The sequence below is a fragment of the Acomys russatus genome, chromosome 4, assembly GCF_903995435.1.
Source record: "Acomys russatus chromosome 4, mAcoRus1.1, whole genome shotgun sequence".
NCBI classification, from domain to species: Eukaryota; Metazoa; Chordata; class Mammalia; order Rodentia; family Muridae; genus Acomys; species Acomys russatus.
This window is the reverse complement of record NC_067140.1, coordinates 68,473,345-68,488,371: the sequence shown is the minus strand read 5'-3', so window position 1 is coordinate 68,488,371 and position 15,027 is coordinate 68,473,345. Positions and strand designations below refer to the sequence as shown.

The 15,027-nt window shown below is 43.9% G+C and overlaps 1 protein-coding gene across 1 annotated transcript; it reads left to right on the top strand.

The window, feature by feature from the left end:
- Positions 1-12,038: 12,038 nt before the first annotated feature.
- On the top strand, positions 12,039-12,502 carry LOC127188232 (40S ribosomal protein S25-like). Its single transcript, XM_051144684.1, has one exon. The coding sequence runs from the start codon at positions 12,074-12,076 to the stop codon at positions 12,440-12,442; it is 369 nt and encodes a 122-aa protein (XP_051000641.1). The 5' UTR covers positions 12,039-12,073; the 3' UTR covers positions 12,443-12,502.
- The last annotated feature ends 2,525 nt before the right edge of the window (positions 12,503-15,027 follow it).

Sequence of the window (15,027 nt, the reverse complement as noted above, 5' to 3'; positions counted from 1 at the left end):
GAAGTAGTTTAGAGGATTAATAGCTACCCTGCCCCAGGTTAACTAAGGCTATTTTAAAATATAACAGGTGTCTGTATCTTGATTGGTTGCTAATGGGTTAGAAAATACTGCCGTAATAGTAATTATAGGCCTGAGGGCTGGAGAGATGGCTCAGAGGTTAAGAGCACTGGCTGCTCATCCAAAAGTCCTGAGTTCAATTCCCAGCAACCACATGGTGGCTCACAACCATCTATAATGAGATCTGATGTCCTCTTCTGTTGTTCATGTATACATGCAGACAGAACACTGTACATAATAAATAAATAAATCTTAAAAAAATTATGGGCCTGATAATAAACATTCTTAGGCCATACTGGTAAATTAACCGCAACAGAAGAGAGGGGAAGCTGGGATATTTATACACTGTATGGACTGAATTTTTGTGCCCTGCCCCCAATCCTATGAAGTCCTAATCCTCAATGTGACTATGTTGGGTGTGCCCCTTAAAGGAAGTAATTAGGTTAAATTATGTCATAAGGATGGAGGATAGGACCAGTGTCCTTATAAGAGACAATAGAGTTTATTCTCTCTTCCCTTGGTCTCCCTCCAATTCCTTCCTCTTTGCCTTTCCTCTTCTCCCTCTCCCTCTCCTTCCTCTCTCCCTCCCTCCCTTCCTCTCTCCATGCACTGAAGAAACGCCATGTGCAGGCATAGAAAGCAGTCATCAATGCAAGCAGAGAGAAGGTATCATCACCAGACACCACATGAAATCAGAACTTCGTTTGACCTTGGATGTCTACCTTTCAGAAGTATGAGAAAATAAGTTTATTATGTAACTTGCAGTCTAAGGCACTCTGTCAAAGAAGCCTAAGGGGCCTAGCACAGACACCATTTCCTGTTCTTATTGGGTGAGGATTTCCCTGAGGGTGCCAAGGAGGCTTAAGATAACCAGTTTTGTCAGCACTTCAGAACTTTCAGGTTAACCAAAAAAAAAAAAAAAAAAAAAAAGCAAGGAAGGTATCACAGTGTCTGTGGGCCATCGTTCCCAGGCTTCAATTTATATGCACCAGTGCGTTGGCTGTTGTCCTCTAGATGCTATTTTGTGTGTATTTAAGACTACATTAGCCGGGTATGGTGGCACACGCCTTTAATTCCAGCATTCAGGAGGCAGAGGCAGGTGGATCACTGTGAGTTCAAGGCCAGCCTGGTCTACAAAGCAAGTCCAGGACAACCAAGGCTACATAGAGAAACCCTGTCTTGAAAAACCAAAAAAAAAAAAAAAAAAGGACTATATTATGGACAGATATGCTCATATAAATGGCAAGGGCATTGAAAACTGGTATAGGTGTGACCAACTTGTCCTTTTACAGGATGAGGAAAACCTACGCTCCACAGCAAGATCAGTCTAGTCTCTACACTTGCTGAGGGCTTATCAGACGTGTCAATCTTGCCAGCCTGACAGGACAAGGTGCCTCTTCTGTGTGTGTAAGTGTCTTTTGTCCTAGTGTAATAGAGAATGAAGCAAAGCAGAGGGGACATTCTCCTGCCTCCTTGGCATCCTTGGTTCATGCATGAGATCTTCATATTAGAAGGAAGGACATTAAAAAAAAAAAAAAACCTCCAGGGCTGTGATGTCTTTGGCCTGGTCTGAGCAGGGAGCAAATGCTGAGGATCGGAGACTGAGAAAAGCCATGTTGAGCAGTAGCAGGTGTGGTGTCTCACTCCTTCTGTTTGTTTGGTTTTGGTTTTGGTTTTGGTTTTTTCTAGACAGGGTTTCTCTGTGTAGCCTTGGCTGTCCTGGACCCGCTTTGTAGATCAGGCTGGCCTGGAACTCACAGAGATCCACTTGCGTCTGCCTCCTGAGTGCTGGGATTACAGGCATGCACCACCATATCTGGTGGTGGCTCACTCCTATAACCCTTGCTTTCCCGGGCTCAAACAAAAGGATGGTGCAGAGTTGAAGGCCAACCTAGGCCTATGTTGAGCCAGGGTTCCAGGCCAGGATGAGCTATAGATTGGGACCCTTTCTCAAAGAGAGCAAAATCAGAATCTGAACACAGAAAATAAAACAAGCAAATAAAAAAAGAAAGAAAAGAGAAAGAAAGAAAGAAAAAGAAAAAAAGAAAAGAAAACCTACATGTACTGTTTTCGTGTTCCACAGTATTATCTTTACCTTGGTCCAGATATGTCACTAAGCTCTATCACAGACACTCTACTCATCTTCAGGAAAAGAAGGTGGCGATAGTCAAACAATTGAAAAACATCATCTGAGCCAGGCGGTGGTGGTCCATGTTTTTAACCCAGCACTCAGGGAGGCAGAGACAGGCAGATCTCTGTGAGTTCAAGGCCATCCTGGTCTACAAAGCGGGTCCAGGACAGCCAAGGCTACACAGAGAAACCCTGTCTAAGTGTCAAGTTATCAAAGCCTACCCTGGTTGATGATTCTAATCTTCCGCCGTTTGGCTGGGACCAGGCTACCTTTTCAGAGTGGCCTGAGTGTAAAGCCAAGTTCCTTTCTTTTCTTTTTTTTTTTTTTTTTTTTTTAATTTAAGGTTTATATAAGGCTCCCCTAGTTATCACTTACAATCCTGTTTCGGCCCCATGAGTTCTGGGATTACAGGCAAGTGTAACCACACAGTCTAAGGAAGCTTAAGCTTTAACTTGGACTAAAATTAAAGTGGTTTGTATTGTCTCCACATGACCAACAAAAGGGAACAAAAACATCTTCTGTGGGGAAAAGATGCGCTCATCCCAGGTCTCAGATGATTCCCATGTACCCTGTCTCAAAAAACAAAACAAAACAAACAAACAAACAAATAACAGCACAGAGGAACAAAAGTGATATGAATTAGAATGCTCTGCCCCCATCAGAAGCAGACCTATGAATATTTGAGAGATAAATTTATCAATCATAAGAAATAATTTGTTAACTGGGTGCAATGGTGCATGCCTGTAATCCCAGCACTCAGGGAGGTGGAGGCAGGCAGACCTCTGAGTTCAAGGCCAGCCTGATCTACAAAGTGAGTCCAGGACACAGTCAAAGCTACACAGAGAAACTCTGTCTTGAAAAAACCAAAATAAGAAAAAGAAAAAGAGAAAGAAAGAATTTGTTTTCTATGTTTAAACACACACATACAAACAAAAAACAAAAAACCTGAAGATATTGCAAAGCCTAGCATGGTGACATACACCTTTAATGCCAGCACTTGGGAAAGCAGAGGCATGCGACTCTGGACAAGGTTGGGGCCAGCTACGTAGAGAGTTCCACACCAGCCAGGAACAAATAGTGAGATCCTATCTTAGTGTTGGACCCTAATGCCCAACTCGGGAAGGGGGTCGCCACGAGAGACCACTCAAAACACACAATGCACTGATGCAAAAGCAAAGGTTTATTTCTGACGCGTCAGGGTCCCTCAGCACTCGAGAGGCGAAGGACCCCGAGTAGCTGGTACAGGCTAGTTTTAAAGGCAAAAACCTCAACGCAGGTGGGGTTGCTTATCAAGTTAAACCATATGGACATTAGGACATCTGGTATTGGGAAACCTCTTGTGAGGACTTGGGTGTGGGTCCCTAGGGCGGTTACTGGAAACCATATGGGAACATCTGATATTTGGAAGCTTGCATGTAACTATTCTGGGAACTAGGGAAGAACTCTTGAGGTTAGCAGTTCCGAGAACTGGGAGAAACCTCTAGGGTCAGAAGTTTAGGTTCTGGACAAGCAAGGTTGGGCAAGCAAACAAGCATTTTTAAATTTTACAGTTTCTCAGAAACAGGACTTCTCTGTGTAATAGCCCTGGCAGTCCTGGAACTAACTCTATTTGTAGACCAGGCTGGCCTTGAACTCAAAAATCCTCTGTTCCATCCTGTGGGAAGTATCGAACAGGTTCTCTGAAAGAGGGGGTGTAGACTGAAAGAGGGGGAACAGAGACACAAGAAATAAGGAGCCAAGACAATGAATCCTGATCAAGGCTCAACTTTATTCCACACAAGGCACAGTTTTTCTTTCTTTCTTTCTTTTTAAAGATTTATTTATTTATTACATATACAATGTTCTGTCTGCATGGTTATGAGCCACCATATGGCTTCTGGGAATTGAACTGAGGACCTCTGGAAGACCACATGGTGCTCCTAACCTCTGAGCCATCTCTCCAGCCCCAAGGTGCAGTTTCTATAGCAAGAACTCTCCTAAGGGCTCCATCCCTCCCAGCCGCCCCAGGCAAGATGAAAAGAATGCATTCCCCTGAACAGCTCTTAAGTCAGAACTTCCTTGTTTCTTTACCAACACAAATATTAGCAACTCAAAGAATATAATATGCAGCACAGAGGAAATTCCCAGCAGGGGTGGACAGCTCAAAGGTCACAGCACTGGCAGCACAGAGATTCAGGCAGAAGTGCAGCTTCTACTCAGCTTTTAGCCACAGGCTGAAGGTATGGTAATTTAGCCCCTGACAATCCTCTACCTCCCAGTGCTGGGATTAAAGGTGTGCACCACCATGCCCAGCCAAAATAGCAACTTTGAAGGGTCCCAGAGATGGCTCAGGGGTTAAGAGTAAGTAGTTGATGCTCTTGCTACTCTTCCAGAGGACCCAGGTTCAGTTCCCAGCACCCACATAATGGTTCACAACCATCTGTCACTCCAGTCCCAGGGGATCTGATACCATCCTCTCACCTTCATGGGCACCTGGCATGTACATGATGTACATACATATATGTAGGCAAAACACTCACACACTATAATAAAATAAACAAATACTTAAGTAAGCAGTAGTCCCTGACAGAGTAGATGTTAGTATCTGTAAGACACGGTGACTAGGTCCTAAGACCTGGGGGTTAGGTCCTACTTCTGAAGCCCAATGAGACATCTCCCCATCTCTCCAGCCCCCCAAGCACTGGGATTAAAGGTGTGTGCCACCACTGCCCTGCCTCCAATGAAGTTTTTAAAATGTATTTTTATGTGTATGAAAGTTCTGTTTACGTGCATCTATGTGCACCATGAGTGTACTTGGTACCCAAGGATTTCAGAAAGGGTGTCAGATACCCTGGACTGGAGTTACAGATGATTGTGAGCCCCTGTGTGTGTGCTGGGAACTGAATCCAGGTCCTCTGCAAGAACAGCCAATACTTGTGAGAAACTGTAAATTTGTAAAATACGAGATGCTTGCTCGCTTGTCCAGCCTTGCTCGCTCTCCCAGTTCTCGTTAATGCTAACTTCAAAAGTTCCACCCTAGTTCTCAGAATAGTTAAATGTAAGTTTCCATATATCAGATGTCCCCAACGGCTTTCAGTAACCACTCTAGAGACCCACACCCAAGCCCCCACAAAGAGCTTCCCAATGCCAGATGTCCTAATGTCCATATGGTCTAACTTGATAAGCAACCCCACCTGCTTTGTGGTTTTAGCCTTTAAAACTAGCCTGTAACAGCTACTCGGGGTCCTTCACCTCCCAAGTGCTGAGGGACCCTGACACATCGACAATTGGGACTTCTGATGTATCAGTAATAAATTTTACATATACCTCCAGCCTGTGTGACTTGAGTGGACTCTCGCGGCGACCCCCTTCCTGAATTGGACTCCAGGGTCCAACACTTGTCACTCCTAAGCCACCTCTCCAGCCCCTAGATTCCAAATCTTCATTAAGTTCATGTTCTATAGATTAAAATCCTTGTCCTTTAGCTATATTAAATTTCTAGTCAGAAATGTGTGCTATATAAGGGTTAGGCTTTGGTGACCCAAGAAAGCCATGCAGAACCATGTAACCCAGGAGAGCCGACACACTAGACAGCACTGCCGGTTTATTCCTGGAAGGTTCCAGAGGGTAGAGGGCCAGCAGTATCACTTTCTGTCTGTTCCCTTTCTGAGATGAGTTCTTGTTCTGTGCTGATCGCATTACTGGGGTGTTCTATTTTAGGCTAACCTTGAACAACTTGGTAGATTAAAAGGAAAACTTGTCTTTAAAAACAGGGCCATAAACCAGGTGTGGTGGCACATACCTTTAATCCCAACACCTGGAAGGCAGAGGCAGGCAGACTGCTTTGAATTAAAGGCTAGCCTGGTCTACAAAGTGAGGCTAGGACAGCCAGGACGACAAAAGAAACTCTGTCTTGAAAACCAATCAACCGACCAAGCAACAACAACAAAAAGACCCCATTACTAACAACAAAAAACCCAGGGTCACCACAGGCTGGCTCAAACTCACCATGTGACCTGAAGCTGGCCTTGTACCTGTGATCTTGTGTTCTGGGATGACACAGGAGCAACACCACATCTACATGTTTGTGAATTGCTTGCTTTTATAGTGTTCGTGTGCAAATCCAAGGCCTCAAGGGAGGCCAATGCCTTACAGCTCAGGTATGCCCTCAGCCCAACTTGAATCCATGTGCTAACTGAGGAGCTGGTGTGCTTTCTGCAAGCCTCCAGAGTCACCTGCTCCACCAAGGGGGTGGACTATCAATAGGACTCTATGCTTATGATGGGAGACCCACAAGCCTGCCTGTTTCCTGGGCAAGGGTAATGTCTTAGCCTATGCCCAGTGCACTCATAACTGTGCAGTTAAAAACACTCCTATTTTCCCTTATATCCTTTGACAGCGAGTAGCTGCATCAAGGGGTAGAATTCTCCGAGTTTAACCCTCCCTGAGCTGCCCCAGAGCAAGGCTTCTTAAACTTTTCCCATGACTCCCTTTCTGCCTGAGAAGTTTATATGGGACTCTAGGCATATAGGCATATAAAATAAATACCAATCAAAATAAATAAATAAATAAATACAAATCAAACACGTACTGATAAAATCATTTAAAAGCATTAAAACAATTAGAAAGTGAGTGTTCTGTTATCCCAGCACTTGGAAGTCTGGAACATATAATTTTTACCTTTTTGTTTGTTTGTTTGTTTGTTTGTTTTTCAAGACAGGGTTTCTCTGTGTAGCCTTGGCTGTCCTGGACTCACTTTGTAGACCAGACTGGCCTTGAACTCACAGCGATCCGCCTGCCTCTGCCTCCTGAGTGCTGGGATTAAAGGCGTGCGCAACCACGCCTGGCCATTTTTACCATTTCTTAAAGAATAAAGCAGATTTGCATAGAAGTGAGTTGGGTGTTCTCATTTTATGTAAATCTTGGCAAATATTTGCTGCTGCAAGGCACAGCATCTTCAGCGTTTTTTTCAAACTTCATCAATTCTTTGTTTTTATACTTATCAACAGAAAACGCTGCTCCAAATAAACACAAAATGGCAAACGTATGTTTAGGGTCATTTCAAAAACTTGTTGGAGTCTTTTTATTTTTAGAGAGTTGGAGAGATGGCTCAGGAGTTAAGAGCACTTGATTCCAGAGGTCTTGAGTTAGGTTCCTGAGAGGCAACTGACAGCTGCCTGTAACTCCAGCTCCAGGGAGTATTGACACCTTTGTTCTAGACTCCTGTGTCACCCCCACACAGAGGCACACATTAACACAGACACACACACAGATGCACAAGTAAGTCCCATTGAAGCAATGCTTTTTAAAAAAGAAAAAATATTTTTCAATTAAAAAAAAACATTAAAAAAATAAATAAGGGGCTGGAGAGACGGCTCAGTGGTTAAGAGCACTGGCTGTTCTTCTAAAGGTCCTGAGTTCAATTCCCAGCAACCACATGGTGACTCACAACCATCTATAACGAGATCTGGTGCCCTCTTCTGGTGTGCAGGTGTACATGTAGGCAGAACACTGTATACATACATAATAAATAAATAAATCTTTAAAAAAAATAAAGAAAAAGAAAAAAGAAATAGCCGAGCGAACGTTGGCACACACCTGTAATCCCAGCACTCTGGGAGGCAGAGACCAGCCTGGTCTAGAAAGTGAGTCCAGGACAGCCAGCCTACACAGAGAAACTTGATCTCTAAAAACCAAATATATGTGTGTGTGTGTGTGTGTGTGTGTGTGTGTGTGTGTGTGTGTATGTATGTATATGTGTATATATGTATATATATATATATATTTAATGAGTTATTATTAGTGTGTGTGTTGTGTATGTGTGTGGTGTTGTGTATGTGAATGCAGGCACACATGTGCATAGTATGTCTGTGAAGGCCAGAGGACAGCTGCTAAGAACTGACCCTTTCCTTCTGCCCAGTGAGGTCTGAGGATGAGTTTAGGTCATTCGGCGTATTCAGCAAGCGCTTTCATTGACAACCATCTCACCAGCCAGTTGGAAAGTCTCTCCTAAAACCAAACTAAAATTCATTTAGTGATTCTTTTTTTTTTTTTCTCCCAGTTTTTTCTTTGTTTTGTTTTTCAAGCGAAGGTTTCTCATGTTGGGTGTGGTGGCATGTGCCTTTAATCCCAGCACTTGGGAAGCAGAGGCAGGCAGATCACTGGGAGGTTGAGGCTAGCTTGGTCTACAAAGGGAGTCCAGGATAGCCAAGGCTACACAGAGAAACCCTGTCTCAACATCCCCCCCCCCACACACACACAAAAGAAAGGGTTTCTCTGTGTAGCCTTGGCTATCCTGGACTCTCTTTGTAGACCAGGCTGTCATTGAACTCACAGTGATCCACCAATGTGCTCCACATTGAAATTTTAAAATAAGACAAGTCAGTAACTCAAACAGCATTTTAAAAAATTTATTTATTTATGTATTTGTTACTTTTGGTTTTTGAGACAGGGTTTCTCTCTGTAGCTTGGCTGTCTGGAACTCACTCTGTAGACCAGGTTGACCTTGAAATCACAGAGATCAATCTGCCTCTGCCTCCCAAGTGCAGGTACTAAAGGTGTGTGCCACCACTGCCCTGCATTCAAACAGCATTTTTTAAAAAATCCAGCACTTAACACAATACAATCCAAACTTACACTAACTTAATGCTAAGGAATGACAGAAGGAAAATATTAAGCGTCTTTGTTGTCTGTAATTAAATCACTATGTTTCTATAACAACAAAAAACGAAGACACTGCAGTCCATAAAACACATCGCCTGGAATCTGAGCTGGCTTGTTTCAGGCGGTTCTTGTTAGCCAGCTCACGCAGCCACGCTCACTTTCGATGTGTTCAGAACCAGGGCTATAATGAAACTGTATAGTACAACAAAGGTGAGTGCTGTCCAAACCACCTTGGATTTATGATGCATTTGATTTTGAATTAATTTTTGGTTCTTGGGGTTCAATAACTTTTTACTGTTTTCAGGTTGTTTTTGTTGTTGTTGTTTGTTTGTTTTTGGGTTTTTTTGTGCCTCTCTCTCCCATGATCCATGGTTTAAGAAGCTAAATTCCACCAAGCATGGTGGTGCACACCTTTAATCCCAGCACTCGGGAGGCAGAGGCAGGTGGATCGCTGTGAGTTCGAGGCCAGGCTAGTCTACAAAGTGAGTCCAGGACAGCCAAGGCTACACAGAGAAACCCTGTCTCAAAATCCAAACCAAACCAAACCAAAAAAGGATACACAGAGAAACCCTATCATGAAAATAAGAAGATGAAGAAGAGGAAGACGGAAGAGGAGGAGGAGGAAGAAGAGGAAGAAGAAGAAGAAGAAGAAGAAGAAGAAGAAGAAGAAGAAGAAGAAGAAGAAGAAGAAGAAGAAAAGTTCCAGACAGCCTCGGGCAGTTGGCCTTCTTCCTCCCCTCGCACCTCTCCCCACCCCCCTCCCACCCACCCCTTCGTCCTTTTGGGAGCTGATCCTCTTCCAACATCTATTGCCACCTGTTTATCTGTTTACAAATTCTAACACAGCCTTAGGACCCTCCCCCTTCCACCTTCCCCCAACCCCTGCCAACTATAGCGGGCAAGGAGGCCAGAAGGCCTTTTGTTCAGCAAAACATCCTGTACTCAGTTGGTTCCTTTTTTCTCTACCCTCCCTACTTCCCTTCCTTCCTCTCTTTTGTAGTACTCAAGCATTCTGCCACTGAGCCACCTCTGAGACTTTGGTTCTACATCCTATATAAGTTCTTTAAATGTTTTTTATACTGAAAAAAAAAAATCTGCATCTAAGCTCTTTGGTTAAGGTCAAGTAAATTCTTTTTCACTGAACTTACAGAGACCCACCCTCCCAAGTGCTGGAATTAAAGTCCTACTCCACCACACCAACCTCAAAACATTTTTTTAAGTTTGAAAAAAAAAATAGTTGCAATAAATGTATTTTCACTAGTTATAAAAAATATCAAAGAGATTAGAAGGCTGTCAAATATTTCTAAGCCATTATATGGCAGTAGTCAGGGTATGTTCTTAGATTTTTGTTTTGTTTTGTTTTTTTAATTTATTCTGACAGCACTTTTCCCTCCCTCCTTTCCTCCAAGTTCTCACCCCCAATCCACTTCTCTGATTCCTTTCAGAAAAGGGCAGGCATCCCCTGGATCTCAGTCAAATGTGGCATGTCAAGTTGCCCTAAGACGGGAAACCTCCTCTCATATTGAGGATGGATGAGGCAACCCAGTAGGAGGAAAAGGGTCCCAAATGCATACAGAAAAGTCAGACACAGCACCCCTCCCCCACTGTTAGGACTCCATCAAGAAGACCAAACTACACAGCCATAATATATATAGAGATCCTAGGTCAGACCTATACATTCTCTCTGAGTGTTGGTTCAGTCTCTGTGAGTTCCTTGACCCCAGGTTAGTTGACTCTGGGTTTTCTTGTGGTGTCCTCGATCCCTCTGCATCCTACAATCCTTCCCCTTCTTCCACAGGCTTCACAGAGCTCCCTCTAATCTTGGGCTGTGGGTCTCTGCACCTGTTTTCATCAGTTGCTGGTGGAGCCTCTCTGATGACAGCTAATGCTAGACTCCTGTCTACAAGTGTAGCAGAATAATATTACAAATCATTTCTTCCTCCTCCTCCTCCTCCTCTTCTTCTTCTTCTTCTTCTTCTTCTTCTTCTTCTTCTTCTTCTTCTTCTTCTTCTTCTTCTTCTTCTTCTTCTTTTCTTGCCAGACATGTTTGGTCCTATCCTAGGTCTCTGGGTTCTGGCCCTCCAGGCAGTATCAGGGGTAGATCCTCTCTCGTGGCATGGTTCTCAAGCTGGACCAGTCACTGGTTGGACACTCCCACAAGTTCTGTGCCACCTTCACCCCAGCACATCTTGTAGGCAGGACAAACTGAAGGTAGAAGTTTTTGTGGCTGTGTTGTGTCCCAGTCCCTCCACTGGAAGTCTTACCTGACTACAGGAAATGGCCAGTTTAGGCTCTGTATCCCATTGCTAGGAATCACCATACCAAGCTTAAAACATTTTTTTTTTAAGTTAGAAAAAAAATTTTCTTTAAAAACTTAGTTTAGGAGAAAATTGGATTTGCTCATTTTTTCTCCCCCCCCCCCCCCCCCCCCCACCCCCTGAAAGCAAATGTATTAATTAAGTTACAGTGTGCAAAGTACCTTGGAATTTAAAAAGTAAGGAGTTTGTTTGGCTGTAACATTGATTTGTTTGTTAGTTTATTTGAAAGATTTATTTTTACTATTTTCAATTCTGTGTAGGTGTGTCTATCTGCATGTGAGTGCAGGAACCCTCCAAGGCCTCAGATCCCCAGAGCTGTAGTTACAGGTGTTGTGTGCCACTTGATGTGGGTGTTGAGTCTGGAGTCCTTTGGAAGAGCAGCAACTGCTCTTAACTGCTAGACCATCCCTCCATCCCTGCCTGGTTTTTTAAATATTTTATTTAATTTTAATTTATGTGCATTGGTGTGAGGGTGTCAGATCTTGGAGTTACAGACAGTTGTGAGCTGCCATGTGGGTGCTGAAAACCGAACCCGGGTCCTTTGGAAAAGCAGGCAGTGCTCTTAACCACTGAGCCATCTCTCAAGCCCCGCCCACCCCCACCCCTCATTTTTAAGACAGGGTGTCCTCTAGCCTAGGCTAGCCTAAACTCAGCATGTATTGAAGCTGGCCTGAACCCCTGATCCTTCTGCCTCTACCTCCCCAGCATTTCTTCTTTATCTCTGATGCTACTGATTAGGTCTGGCACAATCAACTCATTCATGACAACACATCATAGTCTGAATAAAACCTTTCCAAATCAGTATTCTGCAAACAGCCCTGCACAAGCATATATGGTATTGGTATCACATAAGATAATTTTGTTGCCTTTTTCTCCGACATCTTAGTGAGGCTGCAGTGGTTGTCGCCAGTCCCCTAGCTTCACCATGCCACCCAAGGACGACAAGAAGAAGAAAGATGCTGGAAAGTCGGCGAAAAAAGACAAAGACCCAGTAAATAAGTCCGGTGGCAAGGCCAAAAAGAAGAAGTGGTCCAAAGGCAAAGTTCGAGACAAGCTCAACAATTTAGTTCTGTTTGACAAAGCCACATACGACAAACTCTGCAAGGAAGTTCCCAACTATAAGCTTATTACTCCAGCTGTTGTCTCTGACAGACTAAAGATCCGTGGCTCCTTGGCCAGGGCAGCCCTTCAGGAGCTGCTTAGTAAAGGATTTATCAAGCTGGTTTCGAAGCACAGAGCCCAAGTAATTTACACAAGAAACACAAAGGGTGGAGATGCCCCAGCTGCTGGTTAAGATGCATAAGCAGGCTAAATCAGCTGTACATTTGGGAAAATAAAACTTTATTAAATAAAAAACAAAAAACAAAACAAAACAAAAGATAATTTTGTTTTGTTTGTTCAATTGATACTTATTGAAATAGCTAATACATAATTTAATTTCTGACACTGTGGTAAGTTGGGAGCCCACAAACTGTAAAGATACCAGGGGACGAAGTCAATTTCTCAAACTCCTACAGCTTTTCTTTCTCCTGTGCTAAGTACACCGGGAGCACAGTAGGCAAGTGAGACCTCAGGCCTCACGTAGCGAGGTAAGCCTGGCCTTTGCAAGTCTCAGCTTCCTCAGATGCTTCTCTTATGGAAGTTGCCCAGTCCACTAAGAAAGTCCCAACATGGAGCATCTTTCCAGCAGGGATGCAGCCAACACTGTAATTTCATCTGTTTTAAGATAAGGTAAAGAGATAGAGAAGGGTAATGAGATCACCCAGGGCATCACACCAGGAGGCAGTAACAGAAGCCAGGATTTGTAGCAAGTAGCACCCAGCACTCCAGGGACATTCCAGGTGTGCCTTCTGTGATTGGCAGCTGTGCACCTGCCCGGACACAACCTTGCTCTTCGTATTCCGAATGCTAGTGCTAATGGGACACTTTGTTTTCCATGAGTTTCTCCTCCTGAGACTGAAGGGTTTGAATTCCAAATTAAACACATGAATCCCACAAGGCCAAGGCTTTGCTGAAGGCCTTCTCTCTTTTTTAAGGTAGAAAGGCCAGGGAACCACCTGCCTTTCCCATGAGGTTCTGTCTTGGGGACACTGATGTAAAATTATGTTTCTATCAGCCCTAAATAGCAAAAATAATTACAAACAAACAAAAAACTTGTTTTCAGATAGTTCAACTATTTTTTTCTTTTTCAGTAGTGACAATTCATGGTCTAAAAGTCACCTTGTAGAAGAGCTGAGTGCTGATAAAAATTATATTCTGCAGAAACTGCTTCCTACAAGATTTGGGGTCTATGTCTTACTTGTAGCTCCCTATACATATGAGCACACATATGTGTTGAGAAAGGCAGTGTATACCGATGTCTCGGTCACTGCTCTATCATTGTGAAGAAACCCCATGACCAAGGCAACTCTTGGAAACATTTAATCGGGGGCTTGCTTACAGTTTCAAAGGGCTGGTCCTCATTGCCAGGAGCATGGCAGCACTTAAGGTGTTAGGAATGGCTACATCCTGATCTGCAGGCCAAGAGAGAGTGAGGGGGTGGGGGTGGGTGGGCCTGGTATGGGCTTTTGAAACCTCAAAGTCCACCCCCACCCCAGTGACATAGTTGGTCCAACAAGGCCACACCTCCTAATCCTCTTGAATAGTGCCACTCCCTGGTGACTAAAGCATTCAACTATATGAACCTACGGGGGCCATTCTTATTCACAATAGACATACTGTTAGCCAGGTTTTTTGTTTGTTTGTTTGTTTGTCTTGTTTTGTTTTATCTTGTCCTGATGCTGAACTTGAAGTCAATAAGACACAGGTCCTCTAGCCATGGTGGCATATGTCTGCAATTCCTTCACACGTTCGGCAGGATGCACATACATCACCCTCCGTTGATGAATCTGTCTGTGTGTGGCACCTTGAGTTGCTAAGGGAGTTCCCACAAGCTGCTGCAACCTGGGAGTCATCCTCATCCCCACCACATCAGGGTCTCAGATGGCTGAGCTGCAGTCTCCTCTCACCCTCTGGGACACCTCTCATCTTTCCAGTCAGATACTCAGAGAGAAGTACATTCTGGCTTAATTACATCCCGAGTCAACCATATCCCTCAGGGATACGTAATAAGCCAGCTAAGAGAAGCAACTTGGTGTGGATGGAGGCACGTAATTTGCAGGTGACCTGTCACTTACCAGTTGTATAGTCCTGGGCAACCGAGTTGAGCGCTCCAGTATTCTACTTTGAATCCCCTGGAGACAGATTCTGAGGAGACACAAGTACAAGCAATTCATCTGGTAGATGATCCAAAAAATATTATCAGGGGAGTTGATAGAAATAAGACCAGAAAGAGAAGGCAGGTTTAAAAAAAGAAGATAGAGCTAGGCGTGGTGGCCCACACCTTTAATCCCAGCACTTGGGAGGCAGAGGCAGGTGGATCTCTATGAGTTTGAGGCCAGCCTGGTCTACAAAGTCAGTCCAGGACAGCCGAGGTAACACAGAGAAACCCTGTCTGGAAAAAAAAAAAAAAAAGGGCTGGGCGGTGGTGGCACACACCTTTAATCCCAGCACTTGGATCTCTGTGAGTTCAAAGCCAGATTGGTCTACAAAGTGAGTTCAGGAGAGCCAGGGCTACACAGAGAAACCTGTCTTGAAAAAAGAAGAAGGAAGAAGAAGAAGAAGAAGTAGAAGAAGAAGAAGAAGAAGAAGAAGAAGAAGAAGAATAAGAAGAAGGAGGAAGAAGAAGAGGAAGAAGAAAAAAGTTTCCAAACAGGGGTCATTGACAAGGGAGGTATGGGAGCATAAAGGAGCATTGATCCTTTTGTATTTCTGGCTTCACAATAGGCTCTGGCAGGCAGAGAAACACCTCAGACAAATAACCGTACGCGTGCAAGTTGG